The 19253-nt window shown below is 35.1% G+C and overlaps 2 protein-coding genes across 2 annotated transcripts; both read right to left on the bottom strand.

The window, feature by feature from the left end:
• Nucleotides 1-3997: 3997 nt before the first annotated feature.
• On the bottom strand, nucleotides 3998-5377 carry LOC112510053 (UDP-glycosyltransferase 88B1-like). The gene has a single exon (XM_025115318.1). The coding sequence runs from the start codon at nucleotides 5375-5377 to the stop codon at nucleotides 3998-4000; it is 1380 nt and encodes a 459-aa protein (XP_024971086.1).
• A 6043-nt stretch (nucleotides 5378-11420) lies between these two features.
• Nucleotides 11421-16364, bottom strand: LOC112510501 (probable NADH dehydrogenase [ubiquinone] 1 alpha subcomplex subunit 5, mitochondrial). Its single transcript, XM_025115930.1, has 2 exons — nucleotides 15984-16364; nucleotides 11421-11886 (listed from the first exon to the last, which is right to left on the bottom strand). Exons 1-2 carry the CDS (start codon nucleotides 16306-16308, stop codon nucleotides 11678-11680), a joined length of 534 nt encoding a protein of 177 aa, XP_024971698.1. The 5' UTR covers nucleotides 16309-16364; the 3' UTR covers nucleotides 11421-11677.
• Between the last annotated feature and the right edge of the window lie 2889 nt (nucleotides 16365-19253).

Below are 19253 nucleotides of genomic sequence, written 5' to 3'. Positions count from 1 at the left end.
ATCCTATATGCAAGCAACACATTTGAAAACATGTCCATCTTCTTTGCAAACTCCAAAATCTCAATTGATGTTCATGGCTTTTCTCCTTTATATGCTTCCGATGGTAACATTTCCTGCAAAATTTGCAATTCCATAAACAAATATTTCTCATCAATATCACAATTATCACCATTTGTTAATGCAACTTCAAGATTCATACAACAGTTTTTCAATTCGTCATCATTTAAATAACAAATCTCATGTGTTGTTATGTTTAAGCCCAACTAATAATAAAAACGAACCCTTAGTAATATAACATATGACCAAAACCAAATTGACAGGCTTAAAAAAATGAACTTGACCCAATTTTGTTTTGCTTTCTTTTTTATTTTTCCAGCCAATTTTGGTCGATTTCCAGCCAGTTTTTCATGGGGCTTTTAATATTATAATAAAGACAAGATAAATGTTTATATTTTGATACCAAAATCACTAGAAATCATTGACAAGTAAGCTTTAATTTCATCTTCTTATTTCTAGGGTTCTTTCCCAAGTTTCCACTATTACAATATTAGGCAGCAAGTCAGCAACCATTACCATAAAAGTGCTTATATCAATTGGAAATACAATGAATACATAATGTCAAAATTAATCAATTAAATGTTACTGTGTTAGAATTTAGAAACAAAATCATACATTGGTTTGAGAAACAATGCAATCGACTTCCACAGTTCCACTTCCAATTCCAGAATCCAGATTTGAATAAATAAAAATGCAATCTACTGTATCTAGATTTGATGGATTGAGATTTGAGAAACAATGAAGGATTGAGATTTGAAAGTTTAATCGACAATCGTGTATTTGAGTATATATAGTCGGGCAGTCGGCAATGCATCGACTGATCATCAAGATCGATCCATCGTCCCATGGACAGTCGTTAGATTCGTTACCATTAATCGTCTTCCTCTGGAACTGGAACGTCATCGTTGAAAATCAAAAAAGTCGAACACTCAAAGAACAATAGAAATCGCCAAAGCCAATCGTCTTGTGAACTGTGATGCATCTATCCTATTGTCACCGATTCAAGTCCTTGGGTTTGTTATTAAAAGGTCTGGTCAATTGGGCTTCTGTTTATAATTAAAGCCCAAATCTCAAATTACTAAACCTCAAAACCCAAAACTAATATTATATAAAAATTCGATGTCCCTTTGGGCTTTGATGCCATGTGCGGTTGCACGGGATACACATATCCATAAATAGAATATGAAAACAAATAGCTCGAAATAACATTGCTGCTTAAGTTTGGAACTCGAACTCAAGCATGAGCCTGTGATTGAAGGTGGTAGGATCATAGTAGGGTTATGATTACACCTACTCCTATCAAAAAGCGAGATTTTACTAAACAAGAAAAGCCCCTTCTATCTCATTAGTAAAGCGTCAATGCGTGCCCTGCAATCAAACTCAAGTTTCTATGACCAAAGTTTCATTTGGCTGAGTTGGGTTTGGTCGTCAAAATATGCTTTGTTTTCTAGAGGGCGTGATCGAGTTCCCATTTCAGCAAGTTCTTAGATTTTTAGCTTCAAATTTTCGGTTTGTATGCATATATTTGTGAAGAAAAAAAAAATTGTGGAAAGCAACAAAGATGGGGATCAAACACTTGACCTTCCCTTTTGAAAGGACCAACCAATTACTAATTTACATGTTAATCATACAGATTTTTTCGAAGCTTTCCGTTTTATCGTCAAACGTTGCCATCTGATTTACTGTACCTCAAAGAAGTGACTTTCATTAGGTACTCGTACCCTTCTTAAACTTATGGACACCCTTCATAGGGCTAAACAATGTGGCCCTGATGTTATTAGGACTTTTACTTGTTTCGTCTCGGGTCGCTAGCTTTCACATCATTTTCGGTAAAATATGACAAAAAAAGTAATTTAATTTTAATTTAATGTCACGAAAAAAGAGTTTTCGATCAAATAAAGTTTTGAAAATTGTTTATTTAACGTAACATAGTTGTTTCTTATTTAATATGGCAAAAAAATTATAATTTTATTTCGAAATTTGGTAAAAAGTATGAAGTTTTGAAACTTAAAACGAAAATTTTGAAACTTTATTACGTTAATTTGATAAGAAAAAAACCGCTTGCATTAACTATGAACTAAAACAAATTCCATTGCATTTTAATACATTTTGCACAATCTGAACAATACCACACACCCTACCATATGACGTATACGCAGTCATTTGTTTTACAATCACCCGTAAATTGCGATAATTGCGATACATCTTTTAGGTTTCGTTAAGAATTATTTGTAAATTTTACGATGTAAAGTATCGTCGTTTAATTAAAAGATTATTTAAAAAACATATTTGATGATTTCATTGTAAAAGATCACTAAGGGGCGGTTTATCAAACACTTACCCTGGTAAGTGTTTACCAAGTCATTTTCCTCACCGGATGAATATGGTAAGGACCAAAAATCTTACCCGGGAAGTGCGAGACAAGGACCATGAATCTTACTCGGTAAGTGAGGGCGACGATTCTTACCACGGTAAGCGTTTACCGGGTAAATTGTTGCATAGGATTTCGTTTTGGTGGACTAAAATCTTACCCGGTACGTAAATAATAGTATTAAATTTTACCGGTAAATACTTACCAGGTAAGTGTTTGGTAAACAGTCCCTAAGATTTCTAAAAAGATTTAAGGTTAATGATTTTGAAGATTTCATCGAAAAAAATTAGGGTTTAAAGATTCTTTATTCGAAGGGTATAAATGTCAGAAAATTTATATCTAAACTTTTTGATAACCTTTGATTCATTCCTTTTTAGCTATTTTTATTTTAGTTTACTGACTAGATTGAAATAAAAAAAAAAGATATATTATAACCATAAAGATGGTGTTTGATTGGTTTGAGTGTGGGTTCCAAATATCAAAAGTGTCTAGAGGTCTCAGGTTTAAATACAAGCAGGAATAAAAATCTCCCTTGTGGCTACAGAGGTTCAAATGTGGTGACTCCGAGCTACCAGCAAAGCAGACGATCATTCTGGAATTAGTCGGTTTCCGTAACAGATTGGATATCTATGTAATTAAATATATATATATATATATATATATATATTTTACCAAGTAAAACTATAAGTAAAATTACACATAGTAAGCAAAATTGTGTTTGTTATCTATGATTCTTTCTACGATTTCCATCAAAAGAATAAATAAAAATTTATTTAAAAAAAACCGAAAACGAATTAAGTCATTATGATCATGATCAAAATACTTTGTACTTGTTGATTGCATAAATGTAAAGAGAAAGTGTCGTTTTTGTGAAAACTGCTTGAAGTGAGACGTTATGTCAATCTCGGTCCATCAATGATATATTTCATCCTTAAAGCCGAAACCTTTGATTGTTGCTTTATTTTTGTTGAAAACACATTCTATATCTTCGAATTTTAAATACACTAACGATTAAAATGAATATATTACGATTAATCATCGACTCAGGGCCGTTCCTAGGCCTGTGCCATGTTCAATTGTATAAGGCCCCTAAAATATAAGGGATCCAAAATTCAAATTAGAGTCTTGTTAACTATTCCTGTAACTATTGCATTTGCACAAATAAGTTTCTCAAAGTTGACATTCTTGAAGAACTATTTGCACTCGACAAAGACACAAGAAAGTTGATTATGAAGATTTGATCGAGGATTTTGTTTCGAAAAACGTTAGAAGACTAATTTTATTTAAGTGAATTTCTTATATTACTTATTTTTGTTATTTTAATTTGTAATACTTTTATTGTTAATATTTGGTATAAACTTTAATAGTTTGTTTTATGATTGTAACGATACTTGCATAATTATCAGAATTAAATTCTCCTTTCTCAAAATCCCACTCCAAATAAGACATCAGTATTTTATTATTTATATTTATATATATATATATATATATATATATATATATTTTCTTCAATAACATGCCTTCTTTTCTATTGGAATATAGACAAATAAAATGTGATTTTCGTTTAGGCTACCAGGATGCAACAAGGTTGGCGAGTGCCTGACGAGAAGACCCACCATCACTCATCGCCATTGCTGCCTCCTCTTTTCTCGCCATTGCCACCTCCCTAATACCTTTATCTTCCATCAACTGCCTAACCCGCTTCTCCACCTCCGCCGCTGACACCTTACCGCCGGCCGACTCCATCGGCAGAGCCAACTTCATTTCCTCCACCAACACCACCTTATTCAACCTTTGTTCAGCATAAAGCGGCCAAGCCACCATCGGAACGCCGGCAATTACTGCTTCTAACACAGAGTTCCACCCGCAGTGAGTCACAAACCCACCCACCGAGTCTTTGTTGAGCACCGCCACCTGTGGCGCCCATGTCTTCACCACCAGCCCTCTATCTCTTGTACGATCCAAGAAACCTTCCGGCAACAGCAAATCCAAGTCTGGCTCCGGTGGTGGCTGAAACCGGTCCATTTTGTTATTGGACGGTGGAGTTCTTACCACCCATAGAAACCTCTGCCCACTCTTCTCCAGACCAGTGGCAATCTCTTTCAACTGATGGCTTGAAAACAAACCCAAACTCCCAAAACATAAATAAACAACGCTTTGACTCGGTTGCAAATCGAGCCAGTTCAAGCACTCGTGCGAACCATCCCCACCGGCAGCTATTAATGGTCCGATGGTATAAATCGGTGGCGTAGGTTGATCTGGGACACATAAACCATCGGTAATTGCTTTGATCGCTTTTGGTTCCAGCGAATCAAATGTGTTTACGATGATCCCAGCTGATTTGGGCAATTGCTCACAGAATACAAGCAAGTCCGAATAAACGGCAGAGGTTCTATCAAGAAGTGGGCTTGGCAGCTCCGACGACGGTATAGGTGGCAAACCCGGTGAATGGATGAGTGTGTTCATATCTTTAAAACTTCCGGTGGTGGTTCTGTGAAGCGTCGGAAAGTAGAGGTATTGAGCAAGGCAACATGCACCGGAAGTGTAGAAGGAGTAAACAGGGATGTTTAATTTAGTAGCGACAGTCATGGCGGGCGTGCAAAAAAGGTCGATGATGAAGACGGTAATATGAGAGGAGAGAGAGATTGATTGGAGGGCGTGTTCGATGTTGGTGGCGCTACGTCGGAAAAGCTCGAACATAGCGGCTCCCATGGTGGGGTAAAGGTCGGTATCGAGTGGGATATCGGGAAGGTGGTGGAAGGTGATGGCAGGGAAGGTGTGAGAGATGTGGCGGACATAGGAGGCGGTGGAGGCGGGGTTGAAGGAAGGGATGAGGGTGAGGAGGACGACAGAGAAGGAAGGATGGTGGTTGAGGATGAGTTTTCCGAGCTCCACCATTGGTATGAGGTGGCCCATCCCCGGTGACGGATACAGAACTACAGTCCCCATTCTTGAGAGAATATTGGACCGAAGGCATGGGAATGATAGAACATATATAAGAAAGCTATTTCGGTTAATTTGTGGTTAGAAGGATTAAGTTAAAATGGAATATAATTATTTAGTAATTATTTATTAAGAAATTAGGGTGCCGAATGATTAAGAGAGGCCCATGATACAAAATTATTCAGGTGATTTTAGAACCATTAAGAGACAGACTTTTTTTTGCCAAACAAGATTAACCTCTTAACAATTCAGATGTTGACTCTTAATGAAACTATTAAGATGTAAACAAACAACTCCTAATTAATTTCCTTTGTTTTTGTTTGTAGGAATGGGATGGATTTGGGGATTTGGATTTCAAATCCATGTAAGAATAAAATGGATTCAAAGGGATTTGGATTTCATATTCATTTCAATCATATTTGGTTTGTTAGATTGTCTGGATTTAAAATCCTAAGATTTAATTGAAATCCTACAAATATAAGATTTTGAAATCTTTAGGAGGTGTTTGAGATTTCACAACATTTTATAGGATTGTATGCAAGAAGGTTAAAAAAATGTTAAAAACGTTTGTTTTATAATAATCGGTTAATAAAAATGTAATTTAATTATTTTTATAATTTTTTTCTGAATTATCTATACTATATTATAAAGCATTTGACAAAAACTCTTAAAAAACCGTTTATTATACATGAAGTACTGTTTATTGATGCATATTACTTAAAATTCATAACTACAAATAAAATGTGTGTAAGTATAACTTATTAAAGTTTCATGTTTGAATTCATGTAACTAACTGCAGATAAACATAAGTAAATAGAGGATAAACATCTCATTTTAAATATAAAAAAATTAAATTATAATTAGGATAGTTATTGAATAACAAAATACTTAATTATTATCTTTATAAAAAAATTATATTATTAAACAAAAAATAAAAAAAAAATGAATTAAAGAAATACACAAAAAATGAAGAAATTTTAAATAGTTAACTTGGTATTAATATCAATAACTTTTTCAAAATTTTATAATATTTTCATATTTATATTTTATTCAAAAATAAAACATTACGTTTTCTCAAACTCACATAAAATCGTATTATAACATTGACTGAGACAAAAAAAAAACATTAAAATCGAGATGTATCTCGCTGCAATGTGCGAGTACCCTTCTAGTTTATAAACAACGGAATCCAATTTCATTCCAAATCCTACAAACCAAACACATCAATGATTTCAAATCAATTCCAATCTAAATCCCTCCTCCAAATCTCTTTAAAACAATCTTGCAAACCAAACGGACCCTTATTTTCTGTTCGAATCATTTGAGTTCTCTTTTTGTTGCTTGATTCGGATGGTATAAAGTGAAAGTCGTATATATCACTCATACCATTTGTTATACCATTTGTTGGTTTGTGGACGATAATTAATAAACTAGATCACGTATTATAATTTATAAACGTCATTTATATCAACAACTTTTTATAGACTTGTTTGAACATAATCACCAAAATCACGATAAACACGCATAATTGCATGTTCCACCCTTGATATATGATAGTTACATCATAAGTGTATTTACAATTGTTAAAATACATATAAGAGTTTCAATCTTGACATTAAAAGAACTATTTTTTGAAGATTTAAAAGATCTTATTTATATTGGTATTTTTTTATTAACCTAGATATCCAACCTGTTATGCGAGTCGACTAATCTCATGACGACCATCTGCTTTGCAGATAGCCCGGAGTCACCGCATTTGAACCTCCGTGGCCACAAGAAGATTTTTATTTCTACTTGGATTTGAACCTGGGACCTCCAGGTACATTTGACCTTTGGAGCCAAGCTCAAACCAATCAGGCACCACCCTTGTAGTTTTTATATATTATTGTTAGTGTAGTTCAAAATGTAATGGTTTTGTTCAATCGGGGATAAAGTGTGAAGTAAGGAACATTTGTGGCTGAAGTAAGTAGTATGAAACTCATGGACTGGGGCTCAATGTTCTTGAAATTTGGAGGGTACCGGATCAATTTTTTGGAGGGCCCAAGTAGAGATGGCCAAATGGGCCCGACCCGACTCGTAACCGACGGAGGCCCGTAACTGGAACCGGCGAGGGACCAGAACCGACCGGGACCGGTAGTAACCGGTTGTGGACCGGCAGTTATGAACCGGTTGGTGATTTTGGCGTTTTCTAGGACCGGAACCGGTTATGGGCTCGGCCCGACCCGATCAACAAAAGTCAACAAAAGTCAAACTGGTCAAACTAGCCGTTAAAAGTCAAAGGAACCGGCTAAGCTATATATATATATATATATATATATATATATATATATATAACAAAACGTATTTATAAAATTAAACGAATTTATAATAAAACGTATTTATAAAATTAAATGTATATAACAAAAAGTATTTATAAAATTAAACGTATATATATATAACAAAACGTATTTTAAAACATATTTATAATAAAACGTATTTATAATAAAACATATTAAAAATAACATATTATAAATTTATTAATTACCAAAAATTTGAAAAAAAAAATAAAAACAAATATTTTTTTTTTGCAAAGGACCGGCCGTAACCGGTTATGGGACCGGAACCGGGACCGGACGGCTTAACCGGTTACCGGTAAGCTTGACCGGTTATGAGGGATTTCACCGGAACCGGAACCGGTTATGAATGGTTTTTGTCTTGATCGGGACCGGCCATAACCGGTTAAGACCCAGCCCATGACCGATTTTTGGCCACCTCTAGGCCCAAGTACGATTTTGTCAAACATATGTTTTCTATATTTTTTGTTTCAACTTTTGATTCTTTAATTCATAATTTTGAGAATTTTTTTTATTAACCCCGAATATTCTAGCTGTTATGCGAGCAGACTAGTCCCAGGGAGATCATCCGTTTTACTGGTATTCTGAAGTCATCACATTTGAACATCCATTGTCACAAGAAGATTTTAATTGTTTCTTGGATTCGAATCTGGGATCTCCATACAATTTTGACCTATAGGGTTCAAGCTCAAACCAATTGGGTACCGCTCTTTTGGTTTAATTTTGAGAATTCTTTGTCTCTATCATATGGTTTCTCCTCAGGGTTCTTTAATCGTAAGTTCTATATACTTCTTTTAACATATTGTTGTTATTTTAACAACAATCATAAATGTATTTATGTAACTCCCAAATTTTCACCTTGAAAGTGTATGTTAGGGTCAAATTTCTCCAACCCTACGCAACACAACGCATATACTCACGTTCCATTAGTACTAACAACTCCTCGACTCATCACCTTACAAGAATATCATAATATGACCGGACATCATTGCCAAGCGACATCATATCCAACACGTGACTGTTGAATTTGTCCAAATTAAACTCGGTTAAATAATAGCTCGAATGAATGGTAACGTAGTTATAATACCGATAAAATCCTCCCTGGATCAAGGGATCGGAGAAAAAATGGCTAGATTTGGAAGCACTATAAAAGGGTTAAACTAACTGTTGAAACGGGACAGGAGACATTCTAACCAACAACAGAATGGATCTATCATCTACTCGGCTTTTAAAAGGGCTTTTTACTATTCACTTGTACTCGTTTCACTATCACATTATATTTGTATTTCCTTCACCGTGATCAGGGGTTATTGATGTCCTACTTTTTTTGGTCAATAAGTATCCAGACCAACTTACGCTAGAAAAATCCTTAGGGTGCGTTTGGTTTGCAGGAATGGAATGGAATTGGAGGGATTTGGATTTAAAATCCATTCCAATCCTGTGTTTGGTTTGTAGGAATGGTAGGATTTAAAATCCTGGGATTCATTTAAAATCCTGGGATTCATTTAAAATCCCGTGAACTATGGATTTAAGAATCCTTTGAAAATACACGGGTTTTTAAAATCCATTCCCGTGGGATTTCATTCTTGCCCTAACTCATCTCCATCTTCTCCCACAGCTTACATCGCTCCTCCATTGCTCACCGTCGCCGTCGCCCTTCGTCTCCGTCTCCGCCTCCGTCGATGGTCGTCGCTCATCGTCTTCGTCGCCCACCGTCTCCGTCGCCCACCGTCTCCGTCGCCCACCGTCTCCGTCGCCGTCTCCCACTGTGGTCCTCGCTGATAAACCGCCTTCTCCCATCACTCAACAGGTAAATCCCTTTTCCCATTTTCCCCTTTTCGATTTTTGTCTAAACTATGAACACAGATTAGGTTAAATCTTTCAATTTTGACAGATTAGGTTGAATGTACATGACATGTGTGAAATTAATAATCGGTGAATGTTTTTGTACAATCACTATTTTGCTTCTGCTTACCAGTATGTGCATTTCTAAACATATTCAAGATTTTCTTTCATTCCTATGAATCTACAACGGTGGTATGATCGGAATAAGCCTGTACAGACCTCGAATTCATTTTTTTTCATCAATAGCTTGCTGTAGTTGCCTTCGAAGATTCTGGACTTCTCGATAATTGTCAATTGAGGAATCCTGTACAGACCATAGACACTTGCTTTTATGTAATGCATGAACAACTTAGCATAACAGCCCCGATTCTCGATAGAATGATTTCATCCTAAGGTGTGTAATACAAGTTTCAAAAAGCAAAGGCAAATTGATATGATCGGAATAAGCAATGGCAAACTGATATGATCGGAATAAGCCTAGTTTCACCCTTCAATGAAGATCTTATTTTCATTGCTAGCTCTTTTGAGTAAGGAGACCCAATACTACTGTTGTCCTCAATAATCATTTTTCTTAATCTCCATCAAACTTTCTTTTATGTCTGCTATGTCATGTGCATGTTAGTTAAAAAAAGATTGGCATATGTTTCTTGGTGTGCTTATTTATGATGCTTATTTATGAAGTTTGATGCTTTTTTATTGATTTAGCATCAATTAATTAATGTATGAAAGCAACACTTTTTTTGCATTTCTACCTCTTCACTATTTCATATCTAGATTTAGTGGTTGTAAATGGCAATACCCAACAAAGAATATATGTTTAACAATTTGGGAAATTGAACAGGAAATGGATCGACATAGTTTAACAAGACGTTTACATAGGCAAAGGAGACGGTTACTAAACTTGGAGAAACTTTGGAGAAAATGGCGAACAAACTTAGCAGGGGTGTAGAATGAGAAGACGAACTTGATAAGAAACGTTCGATGGTCACTCCTGAGATATTAAAAATGCAGACGTTGGCCCAACGGGATAAGTTTAAAGCAATTTCATTGATAAGAGACGATCGTGAAAAGGTGAACATGTTTTTGGATTTCCAAGAAGCGGATAGGGAAGCTTATGTCGATTGGGTTTTAAATGGATGAAAATTTTGATGGGTAAATGTGTGGTTTTGAAAGAACAAGTTGATAGTTAAATGTGGGTAAATTTTGGTGGGTAAATGTGTGCTTTTGAAAAAACAAGTTGGTAGTTAAATTTGTATTTTGGATTACCGAGCTTGGTGGTTAAATATGTGTTTTGGATGAAAATGTTTGTTGATTAAATACGTATTTTGGATGAAAATGTTTGTTGATTAAATATGCATTTTGAATGAAAATGTTTATTGATTAAATATACATTTTGGATGAAAAGGTTTGATTGTTAATTTTTTAGGTTTGTTGGTTAAATAAATAGATTTAAGAAAATGAAAGAAATTTGGTGATTAAAATAATTACAAAAAAAAATCTCAATCCAAATCCTACAAACCTAACAGAGGAATGGATTTCAAATCTAATCCAAATCCTGCAAACCAAACACATGATGGATTTTAAATCCAATTCAATCCAAATCCCATGGAATCCAAATCCCGAATCCAAATCCCTCAAAAACATTCCTGCAAACTAAACGCACATTTAGTGGTATTTTAAGACTCGAAACAGTGACATCCGAAGAGGATATCCAAATGCCCAAATCTTATCATCAGTGATGCCACCTGCGGTTTTCATATGTTCGAGGGTTTTCGCGTGAATTTGATGGTCGAAATCATCCTACAATTTATATCGATTTGACAAGTTATAATTGAAAACAAAATTAATATAAATACAACAGTTTGGTTATAAGTACAACAAATCGATCAAACTTGTTTAATAAGAGTGAATGGAAGCAGCAAATTGTATCCATTGGTTGGAGGAAAGACAAATGGGCACAACTACACCTAAATTCTAAAAGCAGCTGGTGGATTTGAGCTTATTGAACTCCTAAATTAAATCTCAAATGTGTTGGCAACCACTTGGTCTTACAATCACAAAAACATTATCAAGACATAACAAAAACAAAAGTTTTGAGCTTTCTGATGATGAAACAGAGCCCAAATCATTAAGAAGAAGTGGAGGGTGGGGCGGCGGCAGCAGCAGCGGCAGCAGCAGACTCGTCCTTCTTGGTTCCATTCATGATAGCCTCCAGCGTCTTGTAAAATTCCTCAGGAAGAGGACCAGGCCGGTGTAGGGGCACATGCTTTGGAACTGGTGCATCGTTTTCCACTACTTCGCATTCGTAGTCATCCGGTACACCCCACGGGTCCCACTCTGCGATTTCATAAACAAAAAAGCATGTCAATACCTTCTTTCTATTTCATGTTGGAACACTTTGATTCAATCTATATCAATCATTTTCTCAAATCTAACATGGTATATGAGCTGAAGGGACTGTTTGGTTGGTCTCTATTAAGTTGTGTCTGAATAAAGTTGTTTGTATGGATTAATCTGTCTTGTATCAATTGAGAAGGTTATGAGGTTTCTTCATAGATGGAAAGAGAGTGTTTTTTAATTGAGAGGGACATGTGTGGGAAAAACTTGGCTTTCTGCATAAAGCTCTCCCCTAAAGGCTTACTGAATAAGCCATTTTTTATATCATTAAGCCACTGCCAAAGAGTCATGTATAGCTAGCTGACCGAATAAGTTGTGTCCCATTAAGCTCATTAAGCTACTAACAAACACCAAAAAATTAAAACCTCCCAAGCACCTTTCTTCAGTTTCCAGTGCTGATAGTAGGCGTCTACCGGTCCAGTTTGGTGGTCATGTACTCAAGTTTCAGCTCTCTTTTCCTGATACAGTTCACATACCTACACTTTCCCGTGGTCTTACTTCTATCAGTTAATTGTGTAATACAAGTATTTTTGTTACACTTTCTTCTTGTGGATGAGTTATACAGGATCCAAAGACCACACAAGAACTATTGGGATAGGTTGTAAAGTAGGTCAGATGTTCAAGCTACTCTATCTTGGTCTGCCAGCCTTACATTTCCGTCCTCATCACCGTTAGTTGCACCAGTATCTAGTGTCTGTTCTATGGATGTTGGGCATGCTTGTTTAGGTTACATATCAGATAGGCTTAAAACTTATTTCATCAGGTAGATTTATCAAATCAATTTTATTTCTTGCTTATCTTGTTAAATGGCGAAACAACATGCAATACCTTTCCAATTAAATGGGTTTAAATTAGATAGTCAAGGTACATTGTGCAGATAATTTCATGGAGGGCATTGTGCCTCAATATTGTTATTTTCACACCTCTCAACAAAATGGTTGTGCCGAGTGAGAACAAAGGCACATCCTTGACAGTTTGCACTCTCTCACCCAACCCTGCTCTCAAAAACATAAATCAAACCAAATAAACCCAATATATCCACTCAAAGCAGGGTATGGGGTGGACAGTACGCAGACTTGTCCTCTACCACATAGGATAGAGCAACTATTTTTGTGAAGGCACTAGTCGAAGTGTGAGCAAAAACGAAAGAAGAACCAGATTACTCAAAGTATGGGGTTGTGCATGCTTCGTCCATATTACAACCACATGAACATTCTAAATTCAAACAACGTTCTCATCTTTGTTAATTCCTGTGATATAGAATTGAACACATGGGTATTATTGTTGGGATCCCATCTCCAAAAGTCTCTGCATCTCGCATCATATCATCTTTTGGAAACAAAAAATGTTCCTTTCTCAAGGTTCAGGTTGAATCTCATTCTCTCGCTCCCTTCTGCACAGATGCTTCTATCCAGTTGACACTTATCTCCACTTGCCCCTCCTGCAACTACCTCACTCTCATTTAAAACTACCCTCTTTGACCCTAAAAAATTCGCCTTCTCTTAACCCTAATGTATAATACTTGACATCCGCTTCTCCTCGTACGAACTCTCCTAAAACATCTGTTGGCACTGAGGTTCATAGCACTTCTCAACCCCTGATCAACGTCGTTCTAATACTCCGCCTTATTATCACAACATGATCCATCTTCCTATACATGAGCATGTTCAAACTCTATAGGGCAACAAACAATGTATGAGGAGATTCAAGCTCTTAACAAAGCCTAAACTTGGGACCTTGTTCCTCATGTGGTGGGAAAACCTATTATTAGTTCCAATAAAGTCAAGACCAAGTCTAATGGGCCAGTTGATCTATACAAAGTTCATCTTGTAGCCAAAGGATTTAACCAAAAAGGTATTATAAGGAGATGTTAGTGCCTGTTACCTGGATCAAATTTTTGTTGGCAGCCTGCCATTGTTGCTGCTCGCAAATGACAATTATTTCATATTAATGTCATGAATGTCCTTCTCAAAGGTGATATATCTGAAGAGGCCTATATGAAGCCTACTCCAAGTGTTTCTCATCCAGTTGAATATGTTGGGTGTATGCAGAGAGCTAAATAGGGTCTCAAACAGGCTTCTTAGGGCTGGTTTGAGAAGTTCAACACTATGATTTTGTCCCTAGTGTGACAATCACAATGCTATTCAGATTGATCACAATGATGTCTTTCATGAATTCCCCTAACACATTCAGCTTGATTGTCATTTTGTATGTCAGCATGTCATCCGTTCGCAATAAATTTGTCTTCTTCTTATATCTTCTACTGATCAACTTGTCGATGTGTTTACTAAAGCTTATCACCCTAGATGTTTTACAAATCTTTTTTAGAGACTCAAATTGGTCTCTCATAGCCATCTTGAGTTTGAGGACGTGTTAGAATATATGTATAGTTCAGGGTCTTTTATGTTATTCTTAGATAGATTAAAAAAAAAAAAAATTCATTTTGTAAGTGTAAACTCTGACTCAATCTATACGAAAAGAGAGAACAATCTCAAAACTATAGTATCAAGTTTATAATCAATCTTCATCAATGGCTCATTGTTTTCTCAAATCTAAACAATAAGTAATTTAATCGTAGCTTGACACTACCAGTTTTAAAAATTTCAAGGTCAATATGATGTTAGAACAAAATAACAATACCAATGTTTAAGATTTACCCTAAACTCCAGAAGTAGTAGACTTCACCATCAAGATCATCAATAGAGTTACGCTAAAGCGTATAAAATATTTAAAAGACAGACATGAAATTGTATAAGGAGACATAAAAAGCAAGAAAACTAGAATTTGTATATCCTCATTGATAGTGCAAGATTAAATGGATGTCTTCCACCACATCAAGGTGACATTATACCACGGAATTATATCCTTTCCCTACCCTCATCAATGAATAGATCCAATCGATGCCAAGGCAAAGGGTCAAGAAACTCAAAAACAGTATTCGGGAACAGGAGCAGAGAGAATTTCCACTGGAGTGATGAAATGCATAAAAATCAGAAAGAACACCAACGGTGAAGTCACTCTATTGAGCTGACACAGACACTGAGAGACAGAAGCTAGGGGAGCAAATAGGAAAAAAAAAATAGTAGGCGCTATGTGTATTGTATCAACCTGTGCATAATGAAATCCACTAATTGCCTGAGAGGAGTTACAGTCCAAAAGTATATAAATCTTTTACGCCAAGATTACAACAACTCTTAAATCGATAGGGCCATAAAATAGTCTACTTGCCCACCAAACAATGATACAGATGGATACTACACAATTGGAAGCAAGGTGTGAAAGAGGACCCAAATTTACAATTGTAAAGCCATTCAACTGGTTATCAACACCAATCCTTGTTGATAAAATGGGAAAACCAAACAAAGTTCATAAAGAGAAAAAAGAAGCCCTGGCTTATATTGTAATTGATAATATAGCATGTTCATTATGGCTGTAAGAAAGTATAGTTCAATGGAGTGCATAAACAGCTAGCAGGATCACGATTACCATAAATAACAACATTATGACAATTGCCTGAATGCCTAACAAAGATCATAGTAACGTTATTAAACCAAAGAGATCTTCGATCTGTCATAGTTTCTCCCTCATAACGAGTGCATGAAACATTTGTATTGACAATGGCTTGAAAAATGTTCCAGACTCCAGTGGCAGGAAAGCTAAAGCTGATTTTGTGGCTAAGAACTAACATTGAAGCAAGACCGGTTAAAATTTTGAACAAATTGTCCTCGATTCCAGTTCCAAATTGAAAAAAATTTAGATACCAAACACTAACTAAATTCTTATGACCTACGAAATCTATGTACTCAAATAAGCACCCACGTAGATCAATCATTTCCCAATTCATGAGCTGAACTGGGGAGTGGAAGTTTCTCCACTTGTTGAGTCTATAAGTTTTAGAGCAATCATACAAACAGCCCCCATTCATCTCTTTCAATGCCCAATATTCCTTGTCAATCGATCGCAAGAGACAAATCTCTATATGCGTTTATGTAATGAAAAAGTGACAGATTTACGTAAGAGATAGAAGAAATACGTACCAATCATTTTGTCGATGAGTTTGAGCTCATCCTGAGCCTCTTCGATGAGTTCTTCAACTTGACCACAACCAAGTCGCTTCTCAATGGTTTCCCAATCTTCTTCCTCTTCGCACACCTTCAATCGGTGGCGGGTGAAGGTCTCAACGGCCTTACGGTAGCCCTCGTCCTCGGGTACACGCTGGATCTCGTTTAGGGTTTTGTTGTAAAGACCAATCAGCACTTCCCTTGCATTAGGAACAACCTCGAGACCAACGATCCCGGTTGTTTCCTTCACCTTGGCCATCATCATCAATGACGATGGCCGAGCAAACCTCCGTAGAAACATCTCTCTCTCCCCCTCTCTAGTCTCTCTCTCTCTCTCCCCACGACTTGATAATTGGTAGCGATGAACAGTTTTGTGAAGATTACCGTTTTATAAATAGATCATATACCGGTTATTTTATACGACGAGGCAAATTAATTGAGATTTATTTTGATTTTAATATTTTATTTTATTTTTTTGATTTCTTTTAATTTTATAATACGAATTTATATGATTTTGAATAAACAATAATATTTTTTTTAATAAAATATAAATTTGAAAATATCAATAAAAAATTTAAAAGTTCTTATTTTATGTAATTTCGTTAATTTAATTTTTTTATTATAATTTAATTTAGGTTTAAAGACGAATTAATTTAATTTTTGATTTAATAATATAATAATTAAAATTATGTTAGAACTCAATAGTTATCCTAATTATATTTTAGATATATTTAAAATCAGAATTTTATCGTGTATTTGATTATATTTATCTACACGAATTCTAATATGAAGCTTAATAAGTTGTACTTATACACAATTTACTTGTAATATTGAATTCTTAAGTAATATATATCAATAAGTAGTATATATGTATAAAAGACGATTTTTAAGAATTTCTGTCAAATGCTTTATAATATAGTATAGATATATAGTCATTACTTTATTTTTGTATTTTTGATGTGATATTTAACATTTAGATACATAATTTATATATGAGAATGTATGGAACGCAACGTCTTCTGGTCAGATTTCCATTTCATATAACGACTTTGTTCTAAATATTTTAGATATTAAATCTGATTTGGAACGTATGTTGCATAAAATGGGAATCTAAATTTTGAAAGTATGTTGCATAAATTAAGAACATTTATGTTGTATTCTCATACAATTTTGTCGTATGAGATATTGTGAATTCAAATTGAATAAATTTACTACCACCCGATAATAAATTTACATCAAATCATTTTCTTTTTGTATCGTGGTATTGACAACTTAATCCCTCTCGTCTAGTTGGCACTGTTTCAATCGGCCTCAAGTTTCTTCAAACTTGTCTCCATTTTCGGTTCTATCAACCCTGGCAATTTTCGTCTTCCGCAACATGAGCTCTTCTGACTTTCCAAAGAAATTCCTAAAAATTTCAACTAATATGCAAGGCTAAGTTTTTAAACCAGATATATATGGATTATTGGTTGAAATAAGGGATGGAAATCAGCCAGAAAATAGGCTAGAATTGCCTCCCTCGTGCATTCCTAATTTTGATCTATGTTTATGCCCCCTCCCGATCTAATCTATCTCGGGTTTAGGAGGAAGGAATCTCCACCAGCCACCAGGTACATGTTTAGTAGAAAACAATGTAATATATATATATATATATATATATATATATATATATATCGGGTCGGTTAGTACTATCTCGAAACCTGCTTCGGGCATATAAAGTTCAACCATAAGTTAAATTCTCATGTCTAGTAAGAAATGGTTGTATAACTTGTTAAAAATACTGAATAAATTAAATCAAATTTGATATTAACCAATAATTATATCTAATTGATAATAATGATCCATTCAGTTGGATTGGATTGATCATCCAAAGTTACTTGGATTACATCAGCTATCAAATTCAACATCCAAGTATGATTGGATTGGTTTCATCAAAATCCGTTAGATACCCCTAGATCTAACCAAGATGTGCATCGGTGTCTTTGACATGCAACTCCAAACCTCATATCTCTAAATCGTCTTCAATGGTATCCCTTCAAGATGTTTAACTTCTTATGCATCGTCTTTTTGAGGCTCCAAGTGTTCTTTGAATTCTTCGTTATGGCCTCATGTTAATTCTTGTCTCCGCACAGTTGCTTATGATTGATTCGACGATTTTTCATTCATTTCTAACATCTTTTTAAATGTACCCTCCAGCCCAGTGATTCATGTTCTTTTGTCATGGCTCATGAAGGATTAATCTTTACCCGAAAACTGGAATTGCCTTCTATGTTGTTAGAAAGGGTCTTTCCAATAAGACTCGGGCCAAGAAAGTAAAATATTATATCAATAACTACGATTAATCATTTGTTACACCGTTACCATCGTTTTATTAGCCACGTGCTTAGAAAGGCATCCATTGGCACACTTAGAGGTAACTTAATGGATTTTCAATCTCTACGAATTTTTGTTTCAAGTTCCTTCTGGTGTTTATTCTTTTAAATCTAAAAGTAAGGTCACGTAAATGCGTAAAGCATCTGTATAAAACTCTGATTAAAATGGGAATTCGGTTCTAAAAGTAAAAAAAAAAGTTTAATGGCGGGGACCTCATGGCCCCGTGGTCCACATTTTTTAATTTATTTCTCAATTTTTATTCTTTATAGATATAAATTTTGCTTAAATTTTTTCGCTCTTCTAAACTATTACATGCTTTTGTTATAACCAAAATAACGTGTGTTTGTGAATAAAAAACCAAATATTCGGAATGCCAATTTTTTGATGAATAAAAAAGAGATTCAGATCTTATGAGATTAGTTTCCAACAAAATCTTGAACATATTTAATGGCGGTGCAGGTTAATGAGAGGCATTGAAAGAGTTGTACGTCGCGGACTACTGAAAGAGAGATGAAACGGTTGAGGAAGGACATGAGCCATGTGGCATTGAGGAAGAGAAGGGCAGAGGCGGTGCAAATCCCGGAGGCAACAAATTGGAAGAGAGGGAGAAGTAAGGATTCAGAGATAGCGACGGTGACGATGGACTTCATAGTTGCACAGGCATTGGGATGTCAAAAATAGAATGCCGGTGGCGAAGTTTAATTATCATATTACCATATTACCCTTCATTTAATAAATTTTGTCTTTTAATCTAATGGCTAGAATGATTTCTCCCTTTTTCATATATTTGAGGTTTCTCATTTAAACCTCTCCATATATATATATATATATATATATATATATATATATATATATATATATATATATATATAT

Source organism: Cynara cardunculus (assembly GCF_001531365.2).
Source record: "Cynara cardunculus var. scolymus isolate 2C chromosome LG 3, CcrdV1, whole genome shotgun sequence".
Classification (NCBI taxonomy): Eukaryota; Viridiplantae; Streptophyta; class Magnoliopsida; order Asterales; family Asteraceae; genus Cynara; species Cynara cardunculus.
This window is presented reverse-complemented; position numbering and strand designations above follow the sequence as displayed.

Excerpts from the sequence above, each read along its gene's own strand:
- LOC112510053 (XM_025115318.1), bottom strand. The coding sequence starts at position 5,377 with ATGGGGACTGTAGTTCTGTATCCGTCACCGGGGATGGGCCACCTCATA.
- LOC112510501 (XM_025115930.1), bottom strand. The coding sequence starts at position 16,308 with ATGTTTCTACGGAGGTTTGCTCGGCCATCGTCATTGATGATGATGGCC. Across the intron at positions 11,887-15,983 it reads ACTCATCGACAAAATGATTG|AGTGGGACCCGTGGGGTGTA; the intron begins GTACGTATTTCT and ends ATGAAATCGCAG.